The 25,739-nt window shown below is 35.0% G+C and overlaps 4 protein-coding genes across 6 annotated transcripts; 1 reads left to right on the forward strand and 3 right to left on the reverse strand.

The window, feature by feature from the left end:
* Positions 1–419: 419 nt before the first annotated feature.
* On the reverse strand, positions 420–4,144 carry LOC147534397 (serine/arginine-rich splicing factor RS41-like). Of its 3 annotated transcripts, XM_086650483.1 has the most exons (7): positions 3,826–3,931; positions 3,195–3,337; positions 2,235–2,515; positions 1,903–2,015; positions 1,578–1,813; positions 837–1,442; positions 420–728 (listed from the first exon to the last, which is right to left on the reverse strand). In XM_086650483.1, the coding sequence occupies exons 4-7, from the start codon at positions 1,996–1,998 to the stop codon at positions 695–697; spliced, it is 972 nt and encodes a 323-aa protein (XP_086506609.1). In that variant the 5' UTR covers positions 1,999–2,015; positions 2,235–2,515; positions 3,195–3,337; positions 3,826–3,931; the 3' UTR covers positions 420–694. The 3 variants fall into 3 exon arrangements, with proteins under 3 accessions (XP_086506609.1, XP_086506607.1, XP_086506608.1); XM_086650481.1 differs by lacking the exon at positions 2,235–2,515 and having other exon boundaries at positions 3,826–4,144; XM_086650482.1 differs by having other exon boundaries at positions 2,235–3,337; positions 3,826–4,088.
* Positions 4,145–4,603: 459 nt separating this feature from the next.
* LOC147534398 (Peroxidase superfamily protein) lies at positions 4,604–6,163 on the reverse strand. Its single transcript, XM_086650922.1, has 3 exons — positions 5,886–6,163; positions 5,600–5,788; positions 4,604–5,330 (listed from the first exon to the last, which is right to left on the reverse strand). The coding sequence occupies exons 1-3, from the start codon at positions 6,087–6,089 to the stop codon at positions 4,758–4,760; spliced, it is 966 nt and encodes a 321-aa protein (XP_086507048.1). The 5' UTR covers positions 6,090–6,163; the 3' UTR covers positions 4,604–4,757.
* Positions 6,164–21,025: 14,862 nt separating this feature from the next.
* Positions 21,026–21,694, forward strand: LOC147534399 (ethylene-responsive transcription factor ERF026-like). The gene has a single exon (XM_086650118.1). The coding sequence runs from the start codon at positions 21,026–21,028 to the stop codon at positions 21,632–21,634; it is 609 nt and encodes a 202-aa protein (XP_086506244.1). The 3' UTR covers positions 21,635–21,694.
* Positions 21,695–24,065: 2,371 nt separating this feature from the next.
* LOC147534400 (uncharacterized) lies at positions 24,066–25,448 on the reverse strand. Its single transcript, XM_086650119.1, has 2 exons — positions 25,173–25,448; positions 24,066–24,479 (listed from the first exon to the last, which is right to left on the reverse strand). Exons 1-2 carry the CDS (start codon positions 25,446–25,448, stop codon positions 24,066–24,068), a joined length of 690 nt encoding a protein of 229 aa, XP_086506245.1.
* Positions 25,449–25,739: the final 291 nt, after the last annotated feature.

Raw genomic sequence — 25,739 nt, forward strand, 5'->3', positions numbered from 1 at the left:
CAGATGATGTTAATGAATCGGGAGGTTGTGTTGGTTTAGTATGGTGGTGGTCGTAGTACCTCATAATTTCTCTTGGATAGAGTGACCATTATTTCTGGCGGGAAACAATTAGACGTTTTCCTGGCGACCACTTTGGCTGTGGTGTCCAAATGGATATGAAACCTTGGTGGCTTATTTGTAGAGAGCTATTTTACATAAACAGAGAGCTACTTCTGTTTAGCTCAGTCAAACTTAGGTTAATATTTAGAGTTATTTCGTCCTTCGAACAAACATAAGTACCTCATAACGAGTTTATGGCATAAACTTCAGCTAAAAACCCATATATCCATTTACTATCATTTTTCCTGTTGAGATTGGTTTCCATGGACAATAACGCCAACTAAATGGAAGCAGAAAAAGAGAATAGAAAGTAGACTAGATTAAGACTAAACAACAGCCAAAATTTTTAAGTTGATTTTGAGTAAATAAAACATTCAAACACATGAGATATCCAGAAAACAGTACAACAATTTGAAAATATTTAAAGTTTAGACCCTAATGGTGTTTCTTTCTCAATCACAATTATCCCTCTACTAGATAAAATCCTCCACGAAACCAACTTTGAACCTTAAAATGGTAATTCAGCATCCAGTTAACCAGTTCAATAGTCCACATTCTCCATCCTTCATGTTCTTCTGCAAACTTGTGCTCGATATCAAGTTGATCTTTCTCGGGCTGGTGGCGAGCGACTGAAACAACCATATGCAACTTTAACAAGTTAGAAAGAGAAAGGGAATAGTTCATGATGGATCGGATAAGAGAATGTTGAATTGCCATTGAAGGAAAGCTATGCTTACCTGCGTTCTCTCTCGTAGACTGGACTTTCAGGCCTGTCATTGTTGGGACTCTCTTTTGCTTCATGCCTACGGTTTGGAATCGGACTTGGGCTACGATCACCGCCAAAATCAGGGCTGTTTTTCTCTCGTTCTCTTTCTCTTTCATATGGGCTTTCCCTTGCTCCATTCCTTTTGGTTGCGGCAGGGCTTGGGCTTCTGCCACGACCATAATCAGGACTAACTCGATCTCTTCGACCAAGACTAGCTCGATCTCTACTACGCTCAGGACTAGCACGGTCTCTACTCCGATCAGGACTTGCACGGTCTCTACGACGAGGACTCTCCCTTGCTTCGTGCCTTCTATTTGGTACTGGGCTTGGACCGCGACCATAGTCAGGGCTGGCCCTCTCTTTCCTATAAGGGCTTCTTTCCCTTGATTCATGCCTTCTGTTGGGGCTAGGAGCACGACCATAATCAGGGCTACCTCTTTCTTTTCGATAAGGACTAGGGGACCGCCCACGTTCACGGGATCTATCCCGCCCTCTTCTGTCAGGACTGTAAGCAGTTTTTCTTTCGTCATCATCTCGAATGGCATATTCTACCGAAATAACTCGATCCATCAACTTACTACACAAAAAAATACAAAAGTTTAGATAATTAAGTTAATTAAGTTGAAAGCTTCGTCTCTAACACAAAAACTACTTATGGTATGACATTTTAAAATGATATTAAAAGAAAGATAGACAAAGAAAAATAGGTTACCTCATGTTGGTCCCATCCAGTGCTTTGGTAGCATCTTCCTGCGTTTCGAACTGAATGAAAGCAAAATTCCTTCTGATTCTTATATTTGATATCTTCCCATATGGATCAAAGTGTCTCTCGAGGTCCCTTGTCCTAGTGTGAACTGGGTCAAAGTTTATGACGAATAATGTTTTTGTGGGCTTCGAACTAGCTGAAGATCTCCTCGAACCTTCAGGCCTCCGAATACCTCGTTCTTGCTACAATACATAATAGAGAAGCAACATAAATCAAAATTGAGCAGGCAAGATGAACAATCTATTGGATAAGATCAGGCGCCCAATACTACCTTTGTCCACTCAACACGAAGCCGACGACCTTGCCTACCAAATTCTACCCGGTCTAGTCCTCGAATTGCATCCTCAGCATCTCGCTCATCATCCATGTAGACGAAAGCAAATCCTATAAACGTTAATAGTTCAAATTATCAGAAACAGGACATAGCAAATCTTGACACAGAAATACCAGCTAAAGATTTAAAACGTCCTCCCTCGAAGGCTTTCTTCAATAACAAATGCGCGGTGGCTGCTCCTACACTTTCCACCAGAAGTGAAACGCACAAAACAGATGGACTTCTATCTAACACTAGAAACTAACTGACCAAAAGAAACAGTAACAGACCTGTTTGATGAATTAAATGATGTCAAGGGACAAAAGTGTGTCTTCTCGGTCCTATTCTGCTGTCATTAGGCATGAGAACGGCACATGTTCTATCTTGGGGGCATGTCAGAAAATGGTGACCGACGGTGTCATGAAGAATGAAAGGCAATTGTGTCTGAGGTATATGTAAGGTGGTTGTGCCACTGATGGATCAGATCGGGAATTCTGAAAAGGCGAGCATGAAAGGAAATGCAGATGAGCAATCCATCATCCAGGAAGAGCATGGATTTTCCAAGATAATCCTGCGCCAAAGAAACTATTGAGTATGGCGGTGCACACTTTGAGAAACAGATTTGCTTTTTCATAAAATATCTTGACGCCCCGATAAGGATTCCAAGAGAAGCGCCACCATCATCATGTCATGAAGTCTGGATGATAATGCCTCTTGCAACTGAAGAACCAGTGTATTCAAGCTACCCACCTTTATTGAAAAGGGTCATAGCTTGATGAAATATCTTGTTGACGGCAGTAGCCACATTGGAAATACGACATTAAACTATTAAACAAAATTGACTTATTATTTATCAGTAAACACCATATATTAGATGTATATATTGTAACTCCCAGTTTTGATCAATCCTTGCTCGATGGTCAAGAAAAATAATTCTAGATTCTGCACACAGATATTTGATAATATAAATTGTCTTCAAAAATTTCTTCCCACGTGGTTAATAAGGAAATCAAGAGTTGGATCTGCGAGCAACAACTATGCTTTAGTAATACCCAAAAGAAACTGAAAATTAACCCTGCAGTTTGCTGGTACTCAAATCCCTTCAAGCCGATGCAAAGGGATGAAGAAAATGTCAAGCCAAGAATAACACAAGTGGAAATGTGGAATCACATAAAGAAAATTCCCTAACATAAATTCGAAAAAGAAATAATACAAAATGGAGGAGTGCACAAAAATTAAATTTCACTAACCAGACTTGATATCTACCCTCTCAACCTTTCCATATTTATTGAAAAGTCGCTCAAGATCGGACTGTCGGGTCTCATACTCAAAATTCCCACAGAAGATAGGCCTCATTTTTCCTGATCAATTGATCCAACAAACTCTTCTTCACCTATAATATAGACACACCACAACAGTTAAATAACCAAACTATGTGCATAAGAAAGAACCCAATGTACTTAGCAAAATAACAATATTTAATCACCGAAGCAAGAAAACACCATAATTACAAGAAGACTAAATCTAAACATGTATCTTCGAAAAAGTCAGATACTTTATATAATAAACTAGGTTTTGAGCTCAAGACGTGTCTTTGTATGAGCTAAAGATGAAGTTATTGCAACAAAAAACTAGGTTTTGAGTACAGAAAGAGAACAAGCAGATCTACAGTAATAGAGAGACAAGAAGATTCAATAAACACATAAAACCCTAATAAACGAAATATCAATTGCAGAGACAGATCTAGGGTTTAAGATCTAAGTTAAGGGATAGATCTGCGAGAAACAGATTGATCTATGGTCAAGTTGAAGGTAAATCAAACCTGTCAAATCTTGATTACGAGGTGAAATGATTAAAGGAAGATTGTTTACGAATCTTTACCTTAAAAAAGACCACAAGCCGAAAGTCTCGAACACCACCAGATAGCTGAAACTCTCGAAAACCCTAAAACCCCAGGAAGAGAGAAACAGGAAGAGGTCCGTTGGTCAGAAAATATCTTCAAGACATTAATAGTAGTATTAGATGACATCAGAATCAACGAATAAGATTTGGCCACGTTTTAGATAAGTAAGTACATCTTGTGACTGTTGTCTTAGCTATTACTGTTCTGATGGTAAACTGGATGACCCAATCTAACGCAAAATCGGCTAAAGGCCCCTGAGAGGTTTCATGTATAATCCGTGAGTTCTAAAGGCGCTCCACTTTATCTGTCTCTTGCCCCTGGTTTAAGGTAGTCATTACAAGACATTGATACTTTGTGCACTTTCAGGGGATCTAACAAGGGACTTCCGTGTTGCGGAGTGAATGTCCATCCACTAAGCCTGTGGTGGACTTTGATGTTTCTTTAACTCGCTAGATAAGAATGAAAATGTTATTTGACCAGAATGGTCCGAACAAAGTAATTCCATTACGTTGTGTCGATATTTCTACAAAATATGTTTTGTCCGCCCACTTTGAGCCACGTTTGTCGGGCTATTACGGATCACCTTTGTCCGGCTAAGTAATATTGTTGAAATAAGAAATGGCCAAAATAACATTTTATGAACTATAATATAAAACATGAGATCTTTCTATCACAGTTGAGCAAGATTCTTGATCTTCTGTTAAAACCATGCGAACCTTCAAAAGAGAAATGCACAATTTCGCGTTTAATTGTCGATTACAATAAAATAAATCTTTTATTAATTTATTGTTATAAAAAAAACTTAAGATTGATCAAGTTTACAACATAACTCACTTAAACATTTATTGGACATATCAAACTTTCTCTCTCTCTCTCTCTCTCTCTCTCTCTCTTTCTGTGTCTATCTTGATCAATTATTCACCACATTACATTTCAACCTTACTTCACCATCTCCATTATTAAGAACACCAACATTCCCTAGCTTAACCATTGAAGAAACAAATTCTTTAAAAAACAAACCCTCATTTCTACCAAAAGATTCAACAATCCATTTTGTTCTAAAATCATTAACCAAAGCTTGATCAGATCCAAAAACACCTTTTCCTGTCATAACTTGTTTATAATAATCATTATCAAATACTGCTGAAGTTGAATCTAAAAACTGGCCAGAACTTGAATTCTTGTTATTTTGACTACAAATCTTTCTTAACTTGTTTGCAAATTCGTCGTTCATTGTGGGATCGACATCGTTCGTAGAACTGAAACTACGAAGTCTAGATTGAAACGAAGAACAATGTGAAAACCCTAAAGTATGACCACCAGATAAAGCAACCAAGTCTTTGATATCTAGTCCTCTTTTTGTGAAGCTTTGAATGAGTTGTGAGACATTCATGGATGGGTTTGGTAAATTTATTGTCTCTGATGCTTTTGATATTTTTCCATCTTTTCTTCCTTTTAGAACATCCCAATGTGGACCTCCAGACTTTTGAAATAAATTAAAAAACATCAAGAAAAATGATGATTAAGATATGTAATTAAGAAATATGCTAATTAACAACATATTTTTAGTCCTAATCATGAGAGGTGGCTCAGCTCGTCTAGGACGTTGACGTATATCATATATCAGTGTTGCTCGAACATTTCTTACTTTTTTACTTTCAAAAGATAAAGAATGGACGAAAACTATTGTCAAATATGTACGTATGCCCTAAGACGATCTTATTACATCCCACAATGGAGATGGTTAATTACCTGAGTTACTACGTCTCTTGACGCAATGGCTAGAATATCAGCACACGAAACTGTTTTTGGACATTCTTTTTCCAACTTAGTTTTAGCTTCTTCAATTACATAAAACGATCGTAACGAAATATTTGGAGGACCATCTTTCTCAGCTTGGTTACTTGGTGTTGAATCTAGCAAAACAGATGCATCACAACCCTACAAATAATACATATCAAATTGAACCAAATTATTAAGATTCAAACATACTCATTTAACACTAAAAGAAAATGAAACGAACAAAAATAAACCATACCCTAATGAAGCAGTCGTGGAAAAACATACGAAGAATTCGTGCAGGAACCTTAGGATCATACATGGATGCATTACGTATAGTATCTAAGATTATATTTTCAGCTCTAGGACATGTTTTTTCGTAATAATGAACATCGAGAGTTGCGAATGAAAATGGAATAATTACTAGCAACAAAAGAAGAACAAGAGAAGAAGAATAACCCATACTAACAAATTAAATTACGGTTAATTTAGTTAGACCAAGAGAGATAAAAAGAATGGATGATAGATGTATGAAACTTTAGATTTATATATAGATATAGTATCCAAAAACAGATACTCTTGGTATTCTTTGAAGTTACTCTAGATAAGAAAAAATAAAAGAACCGACTGAAATGGAGTAGTTTTGATGTACTTTGAGATTAAGTATGTCCACCTATGACCACCAATATACATGCTCTCTTATCTTGAAGGACCAACAAAGTATGAAAGAAATAGAGTACCTAATCTGGACTATTAATCAATGGAAGAAAATTCTTTCCTACGTAGAGAGAGAGTCGGCGAACAATGTAGGTATCTCTTCTAATAGTTAGGGTTGGAGTCACTCGACACTCTTCCTATACGGTGAGCTATGGTACAAATATCCAATCCATCTTTGTGACACTAGCTCCATACCATGTTAGCCTATTGAACCTTGCTTTCTTAATAAACCTGCTTGCAAGAAAAGAATTGCCAACACTTGTATTATTTACTAAAAATGTTAATAACTAGAGGATGTGTATTCATATTTCGTACTAATTGATCTATAGACAGAACTTCTGGATTAGTACACAATTTTTTTTTCTTTAATCACCTACCAAACACAACCTATAAAATACAAGATTTCAACAACCAAATTTTTGAAAATTATTTTTAAAATGAAACATCATATATTTCAGGGCTTACATGTTAAATATTCATTGTATGAACTTGATATTTCATCAATCTTATTGAAGTTTTTGTTTTCAGGGCTTGTTAAATATGCGATAAACCTAGAGTGATACTATCCCAATTAGTAAAGTCTTCTTTAAGAGTACTCTTCCCGGTTACTAATTTCTTTTTTTCTATTAAAATTTTCTTATTTTTCCAAATCGACGGCCCAAAAGAATTAAAATTGTGGGCCCCTAAAATTAGAGGAATTTTTGGGTTTATAGCCCAAAAAACGAGTCCTAATAAGACATTTAGTCCTCTCTAATCCTATAAAGGGTTTCAAAACCAAAAAAACAATATAAATGGATATCTAGTCCGTTTGGTATCATCTAGAGAAAAAACACAAATCCCTATAATACCAAATAAATCATAATTCCTAATCTAACCTTCCTCATATATTATAACTGATTTATCTTCAAAATCCATAAAGATCTTCTTCCATTTTTATCTCTCACATTCTCTCTCCAATCACGTTTTTAAACAAAGTAATATATATTATAACTGATTTATCTTCAAAATTCATAAAGATCTTCTTCCATTTTTATCTCCCACATTCCCTCTCCAATCACATTTCTAAACAAAGAAACGTGATTCATTATTTCCAGTAACTGAAACCTCTTTATTTTCTCTCTCTCTAAATCCGATTCACATAACAAAACCTCCATTAAACTCAGAAATCTTGTTTCATCTTCATTAGATTGCTTTTCAAACATTCGTCTTCTAATCCAATACACAAGCTTGAAGGATTTATCCGTTCGGTCTGAAGGAGATGTCCTTCGACCAAGGTGGCAATGCGATCAATTTGTCAGTTAGGATAACGATGACCACACGTAAAGATCATCCAGTCCGGTCCAATTAGGGGTCGTAATGCTTTGCTAGAAGCCAACTACGATCATCGGATCAAGGAGTTGATTCGAGGCTAACATAGACCGGATCCTACAACGGGTTACACATAAGAGTGGTAACTTGATCGGAGAGATTTGACTAGACGGGAACTGGCTAAAGTTGGATGGGATTCAACTGGAAAGGCCGAAAGGGTCCGAATGGAGATTCGGGACAAGATAGAGGAAGGCTCTTTGGGCCGGCCATGAGATGGCCGACCAGAGTAAGTGGGCCGGCCACATAAGGCCCATGGTGGGCTGCCCTGGCCGGCCACACTTAAGGGGATTATCAAAATACCCCAAAAAGGGTATTTTGGTAATTATCTTTTCTGTGACCCAGAAAATAGAAAACCTAATCTGAATGAGATTCTAATTAGGGTTTGTCTATATATTGGGTCAGTTGAGAACAGAAAAGGTGTGGATTTTTCTCTAAGGAAAAATATACAGCTCTCTCTCTCTCTGAATATACAGCTATTGGAGAGAGAGGAATATAGAGAGAAAGTTCCCATTCTATCAATCTAGTCAAGAAGAAGAGTTCTTCTCAACCTTCTATTAAGTCCTAGCAGTCTGAAAGGAAGGGAGATCAAGTCTATTCACTCGGTGTCTCAAGTAGAGGAGCTACAGTTGGAGCTCTCGATCTTTGCATGCGATTGGAATGGTTCGAGGGAAAAACGCGTTAAGGTATTTATCCCTCTCTAGTTCATTGATTAGTTTATGCATATAGGTCCTGGGCAATCTAGTGTTAAACATGAGATGTTTGAGATTCCGCTTACAACACTAGGTAGTGTATAGGATACACCAAAACCCAACAAAGCTCAGAACTCCATTTCTATTTATGTCACTTCATATCAAGTTAATCAGGTAAAACATAAATCAATTTATAAGTTTCAGTTTATAGTAGTTGATTCTCTCTCTCTACATCTTAATCTACTGAAAATCTTCCATTAAAACAAAGAAATTGTTTCATATTCATTAGAGTTTTTCAAAATCAGTTTTTTAATTGTTAATCAGGTAAACAAAATTCTTCTTTAATGGTTCTGTTTCAAATCGAGTATGTTATTATTGTATTTCTCTCTCTAAAAGTTTCTTTAATGATTTCGATATTGATGAGATAATCCTTCATTACTAATTCCTATAAATCGAGTATACTTATTGTTGCAATCAATCATCATATCAGATATCTTTAGATATGTAGTTTAAACCTAATGATATTCGTACTTTTTCTTCAGATCTGGTTTTCAATCCGTACGGATTTATGAAACGTGGTTTTTTCGTACGGTTCCTCATAACAGAATTAACAGTACATGTACTTTATCATAAATTACCATAATTTATAGTAAATTATGCAAACATCTCCCGTACGATGTTTTTCAAAATGAGAACATGATATATGTATTTTCTAACAAATTATATATACTTTATCACGAATATCATGAATATTATATGGAACATTAATTATGCTTTAATCTCAAAAACAGTACTTGTTTCATTATTATAACAACTTCGCTTATATATGTAAATCCCGTGTACTTTGAAATAAATTACATATAATTTACGTAAATGTTCATGTAATTTATTGTAAATAATATACTTTTTTATATAATTTATATGTATTAATCTCTCTCCATTTGTTATCACAGATGGAGTTCCAGGCAGAATCATCAAATCAAAATAAGCAAATCAAACTTGAAATACCCTTGTTCTTGTTACTTGACTTTTTGATTGGCTCCTCGAAATATTTCATAAGAAATGCACACTTGAATGGATCTTGATCATGATTCCTTGGAAAAGCCTCATATTCGGCCCCCTCCATTAGCATTCCAAGCAATAGGGCAACATGGATGGGCACCATTATTGAACCAGAGAAGATTTTGTACGTTTTTTTTTTTTTGTAACAGAATGTAAACGATGTGTTATGTAAAAGAAATTATGTGTAATTTACTGAACAATACCCAAATACATTTGTTAAATTACGTTGTATACTTGACAAATGATGGTTTATTCGTCATAAATAATACATAATTTCCGTATTTATTTCATAATTTGTATTCGATGAGTATTTATGTATGAGTAAAAACGAAAACAAATGCTGCTTTAATGTTCCCAGAAAAATATTCTATTTCCAAAACTAAAAGTTAAGTGAGAGAAAGTGACATATATGTTTTGTATATTAACCCCCAAATCACGCTAAATTGATCCTAGATTATATACTATTTCCAAATCTGAAAGTTAAGTGAGAGAAAATTGTTTTGAATCGAAAAAAAATTTACATAGTAAGATAAAGAAAATTGATTTGGTTTCCAAATCTGTAAAGAAGAGAGAGAAAATTGATTTGGAAATATTCGTGGTGATGACGTTTTGGTTTTGGTTAGGATTTTGGTTTCTGATTGATTCGGATAATAGGAAATAGAAAATTTGATTTCCAAATCTGTTTAGAGGAGAGAGAAATTATGATTTGTTTCTATCCATTTGTTTCTAATAAATCTCCATATTTTTGGCTAATAAATCTCCATATTAAATGTGTAAAGAAGAGAGAGATAATTGATTTGCAAAAGTTTGGATTTTGTTTCTAAACAGATTATAGAAGAGAGAGAAAATTTCGTGAGAATCTATCCGTTTTTTCCTAAATTTATCCTAAAATCAAGGTACATTAAACCATTTGAAATTTTTGTCCGGCCCCACATATTAAAATCCCGCAAAAAATGACTGGGACATGGAAGGAATTATGTAATATATATTAAGGGTTTTTAGTCCCAAGAGCAAAAGGACTAAAAATCCATTTTTTGGGAAGATTGGACCCTAAATCCTTTTTGAACATTATTTTGGGTTATATACCCACGGACCCAAATTAGAGGGTTGTTTTGGAGGTTTTTACTAAGACAAAATTACATTACGGGTCTTTCGTGCAACATAAAAGATTACAGACAAAAATATAACAAAATGCAAGATCATTTATCAGCGAAATGACGCATCCAAATGTATTTGTGGAAAAAGTAGTCGAAGAAAAAAATTTCAATTTTTAAACTTTTATTTTTATAAGGAATCTACTCTAAGAATCCACTATCACTTTGAGCAAAACTATTTCTATTTTTAAATTTTCATGGAATGTTTTCTCTTTTCTTTTTTTAAATAACGCCGTTACATTTTTTCATGGTTTTAATACATCAAATGATGGAATATGCTCATAAATGACACTTATAATTTTGATATGACGCTTTAAGATCATACAGACTATCTTATGGGACATTCATTATTTATACATTTAATAATCCGAGTACAATAAATCATGAATTCCGCCTCCACTGTGAATCGAACTTGAGCCCTCCAAAATTTTCAGAGTAGATGTGCTACCATTTAGTATCTTAATATAAAATTATATTGAATGTTTAATGTGCAACTTATCAAACATGGTCAAGAGTTCGAGGCACGCTGAACAATTCTAAAAAAAAAAACATGGTCAAAGACAGAATGAAGATTTTTAGTGAACATAACTGACTTAAAATGACATAAATAAAATAATATATTTGTACAAGGTAGGATTCTTTTTAATATACTAGTTTGGAAGCTCACGAACCATACCAATTGAGCTAATAGATGATCTATGGTTAACTAGATACATTTAGTTATATATTACTACCTTATCTCCAAAATGACTAGAAATAAATTTTATCTAGGATTTGATCAGACTTAAACTCTGATATGGATTCTTATTAAAAGATGACTCCCTTTAATGGTGGTTGTCCACTAGCTCCATTGCCAGTGGGACAAGCTTGGCTGGTCATGGCCTCGGCCCGGGCCACGTACCCGAGCAAGTGCCATCTTTGGGTCCGACTCCCAGCCGACTTATTTTAGACAACTCTTTGTCCAATTGGAATCCAATCCTTGTTTTTGTCATATTCCTTCTAGTCAATTCTTCTAATCGAGTCCACACTTTTTAATTTGTGCAACCCGTTTTAGGATACATCGTCGTTAGCTGCGACTATTTCAAAAAAAAAAAAAAACAATACAAGTGCACCACATGTTTTACATGGCTTTTAAATGGCCGGAAAAGATAAAAATTATTACTAGTCCTACTGACCACCTAAGACACTTTTCCAATTACAAACTTGCCCAATCAGCTCCCGTTCTTCGCGTGTTAACTACGTGTTCACTTTATGCCTTGTTTCTCGTGAGTTCCACACGGGCACATGTCATTTTACTAATACACCCCATTTCCCTCCCTTTAAATATCAAACCTCCTTCAAACTCTCCCTCTCTCTTACTCTGTAGTTTCTTTCATCTCATTCTCATATCAATTCACCACCTGATCAATAACACTGATCCAATGACCAGACATTCCTCCTCCTCCTCTAGTGGTGGTGGAAGTGGGAGTAGTCGTGGTGGTAGATCATCTTCTAACCAATCTAGAGAAGGAAAACACCCAATTTATCGAGGTATTCGTTGTCGAAGAAGAAAATGGGTATCGGAAATACGCGAACCACGTCAAACAAGACGTATATGGTTAGGTACATTTACTACACCAGAAATGGCTGCAGTTGCTTATGATGTTGCTGCCCTAGCACTTAAAGGAATTGATGCTGTTTTAAACTTCCCCAATTCTATCTCATCCTATCCCATTCCTGCTTCTTCTTCAACGGAAGACATTCGAGCAGCTGCCGCTGCTGCAGCTGAAGCTATTGCTCCTCCTCCTCCTCCTCATACTACTACTCGACCACCAAATGTACCACCACCATCAATGTCTAGTGAGAGTTCGTCACATACAGGCAATGGCCTACTGCAGCTCATCAATGGCCAGTGGCAGCTCATTGAGTAGGGGCACAGTGTTTGTGTTAACTAGGGCATATATATATATATATATATATATTATGTGTCTCTTCTTATTGAATAACTTTTTGGATTCTCACAAAAATAAATGTACCTGGCATAACACCCTATAAGTTAGTTGGTAGCTTATCCCTACTCATTATAACTATATATATAGGTGAATGTATTGGGCTCTAATATAATTGTATTTGTTTTGGGCAGTGTAAATGTGTTGATTCTTTTTTAAATTATGGTTTAAATCATTATAACTTGAGTTTTTAATGTTAGTTACTTACATGCAGTAGTGTGCCACTCGCAAGTCTTCACTTGAGAATCACGAGATAAAGTCCTTTCACTTTGTGCAGATATTCACAATTCCAAACACTTTGAGCTCAATTTCACAGACAAAAAAAAAACAAGAATTTTCCATCGTTCCACGTAACCAAAGTACCCTAAAATAAAATGTATACTTTCCATATAGACACTGACCCCGAGTTATTAAGCAATAGTAGGACTACACCCTTAAAATAAAAATATATATTACGTTGATTCCCATTTTCGATTTTTTTTCGTTAAAGTTCGTGTACCAACCACATGTGTGACACCTTCATCAAAAAAAAAAAAACCACATGTGTGACTAATGAAAAAAATACCCTTCATGAAATATTTAGATTATTTAGAGATTGACCCCCAACTATTTACTGATATTAGGACTACACCTCCAAAACATAAATATTTTTTCTCATTTTCGATTTTTTTGACAAATACCAATTAAGTAGTTCGCGTGCGGATTCGTAATCCTCTTATTTCCATAGGTTTTCAAAGATGATTTTTATGATGAAAATTTCATCTTAATTTGACAACATAATCTAAGATCTCAAAATTGCATAATGTACAGAAAATGATTAGTCCAAGAATTCAAAGTTCGTCCCAGAGCCCGATCCAAATAACCAGAAATAGTAAAGAAAATAGGCTAGCCGAAGTCCTAGACGGATTCGACCCATCAGGCTAGATATATTAGATAGGCTACCGATGAACATTTAAATTAGGGTACCAGAGTATTTGGTCGTCTACGTACTAAGTTTGATTAGTTGGAGAGATTCGGAAAAGTCTCAAGTATATAATTGTTACATACAAAGTCTAGTCCTTAGTTAGTTTTAGACTTGTTACTTATAATATAAAAAACTTATGCATGTGGTAGGCAAACAACTCACTTTCCTGAATGAGAGTCAATCCAAGACATTTTTGTTTTGGGGTGTAGTCCTAAAATTACTAATATCTGGAGATCAATGTCTAAATAAATTTAAATATTTTTTGTCATAAGGAACGAATGTAGTTAGCACATGAACCACTTAATTAACATTTGACGAAAACATAGAAAATGAAATATGAATCAACACATATATATTCTTACTTTGGAAGTGCAGTCTTACTATCGCTGAATAATGAAAGGTCAATTTTTAGATGAGAGATTTTATAGGGTCCCTTCATTTTTGTTAAAAGGACTCCCTCAATAATAATTTACCAAGTGAAATGGTTGGGAGGTCGTTTAACAAAATTGGGGTGACCCTATAAAACTTCACCCATGAGTGAACGACCCTCCCTCCGTATAGAGATAGGTAGCTCAGTAGCTGCGTTTTGAAAAGGCCAGCGCTTTGGGGAAAGCTAAATAATTTCCGGGGTGTGAAATTTTAAAGGGAATATGCAGAATTTTAGAAATTTTCCGGGGAAATAAATTTTAAGGGGAAATAAAAAAAAACACTCCACCTCACTCTCTCTCCACCTCACCTCACTCTCTCTTCTCCCACAAGCTCGCCGGCCGGAAAATTTTCCGACCGGCGACCATTAAAAAAAAAAGTATTTTCACTTTATCTCCCTCCTCTCTCTGTCTAAAAAACTTTTTTTTTTTCTTCTTCTCTCTCTCTCTAGAACAAATCTAGAGAGAGGCTGTTGAAGGTCCTGTTCGGGACCTTCATCAGATCTGATGAAGGTCCCGAACAGGACCTTCAACAGGTCCTCTCTCTCTAGATTTGTTCTAGAGAGAGAGAGAAGAAGCAAAAAAAAAAAATGAAAAAGTTTTTTAGAGAGAGAGAGGAGGGAGAGAGAGTGATTTTTTTTTTTTAATGATCGCCGGCCGGAAAATTTTCCGGCCGGCGACCTGTCGGAGAAGAGAGAGTTGTGGGGAGAGAGAAGATGAGGTGGAGAGAGAGAGAGCTGAGGTGGAGAAGCTATTTTGCTTTCCCCTAAATAAAATAGTCAAACAAAATTGACCAATTTTTGACCAAGTTTTCACACGCCGGAAATTATTTTGCTATTCCCCAAAGCGCTGGCCTTTTGAAAATGTTCGGTAGTTTTCTTTCCGAAAAATTTGACCCCACCAAAAAATATAAATAGAATAATATTTTGTCGTTTTGCTTCTTCTGGCCAAGCTAGTCCAAGCGTGTACCCTTTTAATTCGTGTACATTTCTTGAGTGAGTCGGCTGACATTGTGAGTACCTATATCCATTATTGTCATTTTCCATATATAGCCATTGCTAAATAAAGAGTCAAGGGTTTCAACAAAAAAATAAAATAAAGAGTCAAGGGCCATTGTCTGCTATTTTTTTTTTCTTTTTTTATGAGATATATTAAGATAAACCAACTACAATCTTCTTACATGGAATCCTAAATTTAAAGCTGAATCAAAAGATGGTACTACATTTCATATTTTTTTCTGAGTCTACTACTTAATGAGGTTGGAGTTAATTTCCACCCTTTCAACAAAATAAAAATAAAAAAACAAAATAAAAATAAAATAATAATAATAATAATAATGATAATTTCTACATTAAAATAATGAGATGAGATTGGGGTTGATCATCGATATGCATTACTATTATATCAAGAGCTAACAACTGATAGCTCAGTTAGTAGTGTATGTATTCTAAAATCTTAGAAGTCTCAAGCTCGATTTTTGAAGTGAATTTATGGTTTAATGAACTTACGATATTAAAAATCTGAAAGGACGACTTTTAGTTATATGGCCTTTAGGAGCTTTATTGAAGTCGTAATGAAAATAATGAACATATTCTATCATTTGACGTGTCAAAATCATGAATCAAACTGTAATCGTGTTATTTCAAGAAGTTTGATAATAAATCTCAAGGAAATTGTATTATGAGTTAGTAGTCCCCAAATGACCTCAATTTTTGACTTATTCCCCCCCACAATATATTTACAAGCCGACAGTTTGGCGCCGTAATGAAATGTTCCTTTGGATTTTCTGGGTAGGGTTATTTCCTAAATAGTCTCTATCTTTGTGATCAGCTTCTCGTCTAACCTCCTACTTTATCAAAAATATCCAGATGACCCTCTTTTTGAGTTACTCTTATAATTCTGTTAAGCAGTCATCATCTCTCTCTCCTCCATTTCATTACCTCTCTCTGCCACCTCATTTTCTCGCCACCTCATCGTCTTCACCGGCATAGGTCGTCGGCCGACCAATTTTTCCGGCCGGCAACCTTCAAACTTTAATTTTTTTTCTTTTATTCATCTTCTTTTTCTCTCCCATTTTCTCTCTCTTCTAACTCGATGAACATATAAAAAAGACGAAAGAGAAAATAGCCAAAAAGAGGAGCTTGAAGAAAGAGTGGAAGGCTAGAATAATATAGCCAAGAGGGGCTTGAAGAAAGAGTGGAGGGTAACGATAATATAGCCCTCTCTACCTTTGCTTTAGTGATTAACGATGACAATCGGCTACTTCTACGATCCAGAGAAAACAAATATAACGAAAGAGCTGAGAGTGAGAAAAAGATAGGGAAATAGCCAACTGTCGTCTGCCCATCGTCTATCTTTAGTTCTTTTTCTCTCTACTACAGCTCTCTCCAATTCTTTTGAATTTTAACAGTTCAACTCTTTTTTTTTTATATTAGTTATTCTAACATGACTTTTTCGGTTAGAAAAGTATGTTTTATCCCTTTCTTTCTTTCTTTTTTTTTCTTTTTTTCTACTTTCCTATTTTCGAAAATTACAATTCCTAAGGATACAACTGTAATGATGTATGATGTATTTGAATTACGAAATTTGGTCAAAGTTCCCAATAAAAATTTTTGCTTTGGTGCAAAAAGATCGACTCAATTTTTTTAGTCTTCAACTTCTTAAGTACTTTTTTTTAATTTGCAACAACTTTACAACAATTTTCGACAACTTTGCAACATTTTAAGATAGTTTTGTAATACTTTGTGATAGCTCTGCAACACCTTGTGACAGTTTTGCAACAACTTTGTCACGCGCTGTAACACCTTTGTAAAAATATTGGAGTTTTAACCAAACAAAATATAAAAATTTAGATTTTTTTAAAAATTAAATAAATTTTTTAGATTTTTAACTAAAAAATATAATTTGTCATTTTAACTTTTTTTTTTTTTAAATTGAACCTTAATCCGAATTTTCTATTTGAATTACAGAATATGAGTAGCATTTTTTTTTCTTAAAAATGGGAGAAAAAACTGCATAATCTTTGCTTTTCAGATAGTCTCTTGATCAAAATATGTAAGTCACTCAACTAATAGATGACAAGAATTAATCATTGTCTTCCATTTTCCGAAGAGTGAGACTTAGAATTCTAGTCTCTCCTCCTGTATGTTACCATTTCAATCCAAATTTAAAACAAAATTATTTTGTAGCCAACCCCACTCTCATTTCAGATTCCCCATTCAATCCCAACCCATCATATTTTTTGGTCCTGGAACCATTTCGCATGTCATAGAGATCTACAAAACACTCAAATGGTGTTAGAGCTCAAAATACAATCAATACTTAAGTGGCTTGCTACAAATGGGTAGAGTAGAGATAAAACCACTTTTTTTCTTGTTGCAAAGAGCCAAAGACAAAGAGCCACTTAATTTTTAGATAGACTTGGAATGGAAACCCAAATCAACCCCAATCCAGAACACCCGTCTAGAGGAATTAATAAATCAATCTCTACCGTTAATTTACGGTTTTAAAAAGCCTTCACTAGGGAGGGGTGTTTAATCTCTTAAAGGCTGGTCCACGCCATCATGAAGATGTAAACAGAAAACACGTGGGTTTCAATCGTTTCACTTTCTCTTGGTTGTGCTTTCATAATTATTTCCACCACTGGTTCTACTTATCCTGACACCGAACCCTCCTTCTCTCCATTCCAACCACGATACTCACCGAAAATTTCTAAAACTCATCAGAATGTCATACCTAAGGTACTCAGTCTTGGCAAAAATGGAAGATAATTCAGTAGTTACAATAAATAGAGAGTGTATATGATTTATCGCCCTTAATTGATCTTTCTTCTTTTTAATTATTCCTACCAATTTAGGAGTCTTCTTCTTGCGTTGTATTCATGTATCATAAAAAACCATCTCATTTATTATTGAAAAATAAATATATACCCATTTGACCTAAGATTCTTTTTTTGAAATGGCATTTGACCAAAGTTCCATGTGGGTACTTGTAACTTTGTAGTTATGTAAAGAGCAAGAAGCAATTATAATATCAACTGATCATTCTAAAGTTGATAAAATTTAAGAGAGAGAAAGTAGTTAGAGAGAGAATCAAAATGAACTCATCTCTCTACTTCTCTCTGTTCATACTGTTCTTTGATGTTAAGTTTCCTTATGAATTTCTTGATTTTCATGTTGTTGTTCCCAATTTTTCCGAGATCTTTGTCTTTCAAGTATAGTAATATCGATACCATTTCCGGCTAAAATTCTCGATGTCTGCAAACAACATAACATCACCAGTAGAATTCCATTCATAACAGAAAATGAAGAAACCAGAATTGAAAAAGATAGAGGCGTCCCTTGTTAGTGAAGAGACAGAAAGAGAAGATATAGAAAGAAAGGAGGTGAGGGAAGAAGAAAGAGCTAAAAAAAATCTAATCCGGTTTATTTGATTTTACATTAATTAATGAGCCTTGGGACCTTAAGATTTGAGGTTGATATCAAATATTGTCAAAGGGGCAATTTAGAAATGAAAAGCCAGCTCGCTAACGTCTCACGAGAAAAATAACTGAAAAATAATAATGGGGGTTAAATTGGAAACTGATCATCTTTAAGAGATCATTTTGGTGAGTTAATTGTTTGAGGGGGCTAAAATGGAATCAACCCTTGTAGTGTTGCTAAATAATTGAAGGTCAATTTCCACATGACCCTTAAATGAACGAGCCTCCCTCCACATAGCTGATAGATAGGTAGCTGCTTTTTGAACAATGTCCGGTAGTTCTCTTTTGGAAAAATGTGACCCCACACAAAATATAAACAGAATAATATTTTCTCATTTTGCTTCTTTTTGGCCAAGCTAGTAGTCCAAGCTTGTACCGTTTTTGGATCAATGAAAACATGTGATTCATACTAATTCATGTACATTTCTTGAATGAGTCGGCTGACATTGTGAGCAGCTATTTCCATTACTGTCATTTTCCATAAATAGGCATTACTAAATAAAGAGTCAAGGGGTTTACTGCTTTATGAGGCTGGAGTTAATCACAACCATTTCAAAAAAAAAAAAAAAAAGAAGAAGTTAATTTCAACATTAAAATAATGAGATTAGGGATAATCATCAAAATGCATTACTATTATGTCAAGAGTCAACTGTTGATAGCTCGGTTATTAAAGTCGTAATGTAAATAATGAACATATAGATGTATTTGATGTATCAAAAGTTCAAAACCATGAATCAAAACGTAATTATGTTATTTCAAAAAATTCAATAGTAAATCTTAAGGAAATTATATTATGAGTTAGTAGTCTCCAAATTACCCCAATTTTTGACTTATTCCCTGCCCACTATATGTCTATAAGTATACAGTTTGCCGCTTTAATGAAATGTTCCGTTGGGGTTTTCTCTTTATAATGTTTTCTACAAAATAATAAAATGTTTGAAAGAAAAAATGGCGAAAGAGAAATTAGCGGAAAAGAGAGGGTTGAAGAAAGAGTTGAGGCTTAGGATAGTATAGCCCTCCCTACCTTTGTTTTAGTGATTAACGATGACAATCTGTTACTTCTACGACCCAAATAGGAAAATATAGCGAAAGAGCTGAGGGTGAGAAAAAGATAGGGAAAGAGCCAACTGTCGCCTGCCTGCCCATAGTCTATCTTTAGGTCTTTTTCTACTTCTTTTGAATATTTAGTAGTTTAGAAAAGAATCTCCCTCCTATCTTTCCTTTTATATTAGTTTTTCTAAAATGATTTTTTTGTTAAGAAACTATGTTTTCTCCATTTCTTTTTTTTTTACTTTCCTATTTTCCTACTTTCGAAAAGTAAAATTCTTAGGGAGACAACGATAATGATGTATGACGCATTTGAATTAGGGAAATTTAATCAAAATTCCCTATAAATTTTTTACTTTGGTGAAAAAGATCAACCCATTTTATTTAGTCTTCAGCTTAATTTGCAACAATTTTACAACAATTTGGGACAATTTTGCAACACTTTGCCATAGCTTTGCAACACCTTGTGACAATTTTGTAATAGCTTTGCGACACCCCTGCGAAAGCATTGCACCATCTTTGCAAAAATATTGGAATTTTAACCAAACAAAATACAAATATTTGAGTTTTTAACAAAAAACAAATAAAAAATTAGATTTTTAACCAAAAGAAGATGTCTTTTTTAATTTAAAAAATTCAAAATTAGATTTTGCCCCAATTTCCTATTTGAATTACAAAATAACAGTAGCATTTTTCTTAACGATGAGACATAACAGCATAATCTTTATTTTTCAGATAGTCTGGTGAACATATGAAACCTAAATATGTAAGTCAGCCAAATATTAGAGGACAAGAATTAATTATAATTGTCTTCCATTTTTGGAAGAATGAGACTTAGAATTCTAGTCTCTCTACCTATATGTTACCATTTCAATCTAAATTTAAAACAAAATTTTTATTGTAGCCAACTCCACTCCCATTCCCAATTCCCCATCCAATCCCAACCCATCATATTTTTTGGTCCTGGAACAATTTTCCCATGTCATAGAGATCTACAAAAAACTCAAATGGTGTAAGAGCTCATAAAGGCACTTTTTTTTTGTTGCAAAGATAAAGAGTCACTTACTAAATCAACCCCAATCCAGAACACCCATCTAGAGGAAATTAATAAATTAATCTCAACAGTTCAATTTATAATTCCATCCCCAAATCTGTGTAGGAATTGGATAGCTACATCATCTTTTCAAGAACTAATTTACTAAATTGCCCTCTGGGCTCTAGTTTTTTTTTTTTTTTTTTTTTGTTGAGGGCTGGGCTCTAGTTGGTAGCGTGTTAACTATGTGTTTCACTTTAAACCTTCTCTACTCATAAACAACAACAACCTAGAATAATTTCTGAATTCTGACCCCACCCCATTTCCCCCACATGGCAACGTGTCATTTTATTAAAATCCGCGAAGTCCCCTCGTCTTTCACTTCCTATAAATACCAAACCTCACTCGATCAAGTTTCCCACAGCTCACTCTCTCTCAATCGATTCACCACGTGATCAATAACATTAATCCAATGAACAGACACTCATCCTCCTCCTCCTCTAGTGCTGGCGGTGGAGGTCGTCGTGGTCGTAGTAGTGGGTCATCTTCTAACCAACCAAGAGACGGAAAACACCCGACTTATCGAGGAATTCGGTGCCGAAGTGGAAAATGGGTATCGGAAATACGCGAACCACGTCAAACAAGACGTATATGGTTAGGTACATTTACTACACCAGAAATGGCTGCAGTTGCTTATGATGTTGCTGCCTTAGCACTTAGAGGAATTGATGCTGTTTTAAACTTCCCTCATTCTATCTCATCTTATCCAATTCCTGCTTCTTCTTCACCCGATGATATTCGAGCAGCTGCCACTGCTGCTGCTGAAGCTATTGCTCCTCCTCCTCCTCCTACTACTAGACCACGAAATGTGCCGCCACCATCAATGTCTAGTCGGAGCTCATCAAATACAGGCAATGCATATAGTAACCAATTCATTGATGATGAAGCTATATTTGATATGCCTAACTTATTGGCAGATATGGCTCAAGGAATGTTAGTTAGTCCACCAAGAAACCAGCCCCCTTCTGACGACTCGCCCGATAATTCTGATGGGGAGAACTTATGGAACTATTATCCTTAAGAATAAGGCTGGATGATCAAATATAAGTAAGTAAAAAAAAAAAAAAAGAATAAAGAAGTAGCTACCCATATATAAGAGAAAGACATGGGAGCTAGTTTATATTGGTGTGTTTTAATTTTTAGGGTTTTTGGATAAGATGTGTGAAGCTTAGGTCTTATATAGTATACTCTTGCTGAATTATATCTAGAGAGTGAGACCAAGCTATTTATAACCTTCCTACCCTACCCCTTCACTTTCTTTTTTCCCTCAAAAGTATGAGGGTTTTTTTTTCTAAATATTTTATGTTTGACTTTATTAATTCATCATTCATGCATGAATTGATAAGATTAAATATATATGTATTTGGCTTAATTGCCCTAATTGTATTACGAATATGAAGTAATATTGTGTTTAATGTTATGGTGTGCATTTAATTAGGGTTTTATAAATGAATGCAAATAATTATGTGCATGGTGACAAATATTGCAGACAAATTAGAAATTGACTAATTAATCTCTGGTTGGAAATCTAAGACTCAATAAAACATATTTGAACAAAATTGGCATGTCAAAGGTGAAAAATCATGGGATGCCATGTGGATTTGTCAATCCATTTGCTCACAGTTTGTCATACCTCATACTTCCTTGTGGATCATGATATATGGTTCATGGTTTGACATAAGGAGTGTAATTTCTTTTTGGGTCCATGTTTCTTAGTTCTGTGCTGGGTCCACAAAAATGGTTGGTTAGGCAAATAACCTTGTTAATGAGCTCTCTTGTTCAATCAAATCTAACCCCACTTGAGCCACTTCCTTACTTTAATACAAGTCTCTCTCACATATAAGTTAAATGACTTTTGCTTATAGTGGCTTTGCCAGCTATTTTTGTGAGTTGGAAAATGTTTCGAGGTTAATGAGTTATCTACGTGGCAAATACAATGAGCCCGGCGCAAAAATATTGGTTAGTTAATTTTACTGATAAATGATAATAATTATATATAATATGAATTCTAAATATTTCCCAGTATAATATAATAGTATCAAATAGATATTATCATTGAACAAATTAAGTAACAAAGTTACCATAGTTATGTTGATAGAGAAAAATGAACTTTGTTTGTCTGCGTACTCTGATCAGGATGTAGAAGTTATTTGATCTATGTCCTCTTAACATGATTAAACGAATCATAAATTGAACGGAACAATGTAACCACCTCAACCAACACACACGGGAAGAACACTAGAACAATACTTCTACCGGGACAAAAACTGTTCATAATTTTGGCATATTAGCTAAAGGAAGCTTTATTTTGTTGTTGCAACCAAGGAAGTTATCTCAAAAACAAAAAACCAAGCTTAAATGGTATCATTTCTAGATTGTAACCTGTCAGTCATGTAGGGTCGACAGTTCATTAAATATTATAAGGTCCCATTACATGATATAAGAGAGAGAGAGAGAGAAATGGGTCACTCCCACAAGACTGCCATGCCTGTCCATGTGTGGTAGAAGAGAAAAAGATTTGTAGGACAAAATATATAGGGCCACTTCAAACTTATAAAACTCCAATTTTTGAGGGAGAAAGTTCAGTGAAGTCCACCATGGTAGGTCAAATAGCACCAAAATTAAACTGTGTAGAATTAAAGATGTTTAATGGTCTAGTACGGGTTTAGATATCTCACAATCCAAAATAGAATCTCACAATTTCTATTATTATTATTATTTTATTAACATGTGTCTTATAGTGCATAATTTAAAATGTATACACGGTTTATACAGCCATACAGGTAATGATTAATAATGATGTATTTGCTATAATAATGTCTTTTCAAACTTCAATTTCACTTATCCTTCCAAAAGAAGGTATTTCATTAGAGATTATGTCTAACAAAGAAGTTACACTTACCTCAAAATTTTCCCTAATGGGATGATGTCACAAGGAAAACTTTTAACCCTAATGTTTTTAACAGTCTAATTAACTCCCGACCTCATATTAATCAATTTTTGTAGGTGTGATTTAGACTGATATTTTCAACCTCTGTCGTTTTCGTAATTATTAATCAGTGAGAGGAACTAATGTACAAAAAACATGAAGAATCTTTTAACCTTAGAAAACTATTAATGAGTTGATAAATTCGTATTGGCCTCCACCATCATCTATTCATCTGTGCCTCTCTCTTAATCCAGGCAATTCAGGTGCTTACAACACTTTGACCGAGGGACTTTAGCCTCTCCCTTTATGATTTGGGCTTCGAGAATGGCCCCCTCCTCATGTGTGGGGTGATTTTAGTTTGAAAATTTTAGATATTCTAAAATTTAGTAAATATTTGAATTTGTAGAGGATTATTTTTTTTTTTTTTTGACGGAAAAGCTAATTTCATAGATAATATCCAAAGGATACAATGAGTACAAGCTTATAAGTCCCAAAAAGGGTCAAACAGAACATACAGACAAAGTTATGGATTCATAAGAGATTTCGCCAGTTCATGTGGGGCTAAGTTGGCTTCTCTCGGACAGTGCCTGATTACCACATCTCTACCCGTTAGATAGCCACGTAGACGGTCCAGATCGTTTATCAATCTCCACGGGGATGCATCTCGTCCTTCCGTTATTAGGTTTACCAGGACTAAAGAGTCCGTCTCTATCTCGAAACTATTAAGCCCTAATCTCTCAGCTACTTGGAAACCTAGCTCCATTCCCCTTAGTTCACTGTGGAGAGATGAAATTGGTGGGAAGTTATGCACTTCTGAATCTATCGTCTCCCCTCTCCAATCTTTTGCAATTGCTGCTGCTGCTGCTTTATCCCTCCTGAATGCTCCATCTACATTGATCTTGATTCGTCCTTGTGGTGGTGGATTCCATGCTTTGTCCTGTAAAATGTTCGAAAAAGAAGGGAAAACAGATAAAGAAGGAAATCTTTTGAGATCAAGAGAGATTTTATGCCAAGTTCGATTCAAATCAAAATCTTGGTTTTGAAAGTGTTTCTCGTTCCTGGCTTTCCACCAATGCCACAACAGATAAGTATATTTGTACCAAAACTCATTCAAATCCTTCCCTTTGTTAAGAATGTCTTTTAGATTTTGTATCGGATCCTCTGTTAGATTCTGGAAATCGACATCCTGCAAGGAAATAATAAAAGTTTTGAATGTCTTGCATGTCCCAAATAGATGGGTATGTGATTCAATCGCATTCTCGGAACACATCTTGCAATTTTGGTTTGTCTGTTGGGGTCTATGATTCATATTTGATATTGTTGCAATCCCATTATGGATTAACCTCCATATAAACAGTTGGACTTTCGGATCCATCTCTTTCTTTTTCCAAAATTTCGACCAAGGGAAATCACCTATTTCCATTGGTAATGTTGGGTTAATTTTGATGGTTGAATAATATGATTTAGTTGTGAATCGCCCTTGCTCTGTATTCTTCCAAATTAGTCTGTCCCTTTCACCTGTTATTGAGATTGTTATGTTGGTTATTGCAATGATTGATTCTGTGGTGAAAAATTGTTGGAGTAGATGAATTTTCCATGTTTTTTAGTTTGAATCTATCAAGTCTGCAACCCATGTTATGTTCTGTGGTAATTGCTGAATTAATGTTGGAATATGATCTCTCATTTCAGGGATCCATCTATCCTCCAATATTCTTGTATCAGACCCATCTCCAATCATCCATATGGTATTGTGTTGTAGAGTAGTTCGAACTTGGAGTAGTGATTTCCAAAATGGTGATGCAGGTGAATTCATTTCTACACTCCAATAGTCTTCCTTCTGGAGATATTTAGCTCTAAGTAATTTAACCCATATTGCCTGTTTGTTAGTAAGAAATCTCCAAGCCATTTTGGCTATAAGAGATTCATTGACCTCTTTTAAAGACCTTATGCCTAGGCCACCATGCTTTTTAGAGCTTGTTATTATGTCCCAATTGATAAAATGCATCTTCCTTTCCTGTATACCATGTCCCCACCAAAATGCTCTTTCTTCTCTCTCTAATTTGTTAAGTACACCTTGTGGTAATAGTTGATAGCTAAATGGGTACACACATAAAGGACTTAATACTGATTTTATGAGCACTGTCCTACCTGCCTGTGATACCAATTTTTGTTTCCATCCTGCTAGAGTTTTCTTGAA

The sequence above is a fragment of the Eschscholzia californica genome, unplaced genomic scaffold (assembly GCF_041429995.1).
Source record: "Eschscholzia californica isolate CP2 unplaced genomic scaffold, dmEscCali1.0.p SCAF_6, whole genome shotgun sequence".
In the NCBI taxonomy this organism is placed as follows: Eukaryota; Viridiplantae; Streptophyta; class Magnoliopsida; order Ranunculales; family Papaveraceae; genus Eschscholzia; species Eschscholzia californica.

Bases quoted from the DNA above. Each gene is read 5' to 3' on its own strand.
- LOC147534397 (XM_086650481.1), bottom strand. From the start codon at position 3,300: ATGAGGCCTATCTTCTGTGGGAATTTTGAGTATGAGACCCGACAGTCC. The intron at 2,016-3,194 runs GTTAGTGAAATT...TAACGTTTATAG, and splicing joins GAGGGTAGATATCAAGTCTG to GATTTGCTTTCGTCTACATG. The intron at 729-836 runs GTAAGCATAGCT...TGGTTGTTTCAG, and splicing joins GTCTACGAGAGAGAACGCAG to TCGCTCGCCACCAGCCCGAG.
- LOC147534398 (XM_086650922.1), bottom strand. From the start codon at position 6,089: ATGGGTTATTCTTCTTCTCTTGTTCTTCTTTTGTTGCTAGTAATTATT. The intron at 5,789-5,885 runs GTATGGTTTATT...TATTATTTGTAG, and splicing joins TCCACGACTGCTTCATTAGG to GGTTGTGATGCATCTGTTTT. The intron at 5,331-5,599 runs GTAATTAACCAT...TTATTTCAAAAG, and splicing joins CAAGAGACGTAGTAACTCAG to TCTGGAGGTCCACATTGGGA.
- LOC147534399 (XM_086650118.1), top strand. From the start codon at position 21,026: ATGAACAGACACTCATCCTCCTCCTCCTCTAGTGCTGGCGGTGGAGGT.
- LOC147534400 (XM_086650119.1), bottom strand. From the start codon at position 25,448: ATGGCTTGGAGATTTCTTACTAACAAACAGGCAATATGGGTTAAATTA. The intron at 24,480-25,172 runs GTTGCAGACTTG...AACATTTTACAG, and splicing joins TACCACAGAACATAACATGG to GACAAAGCATGGAATCCACC.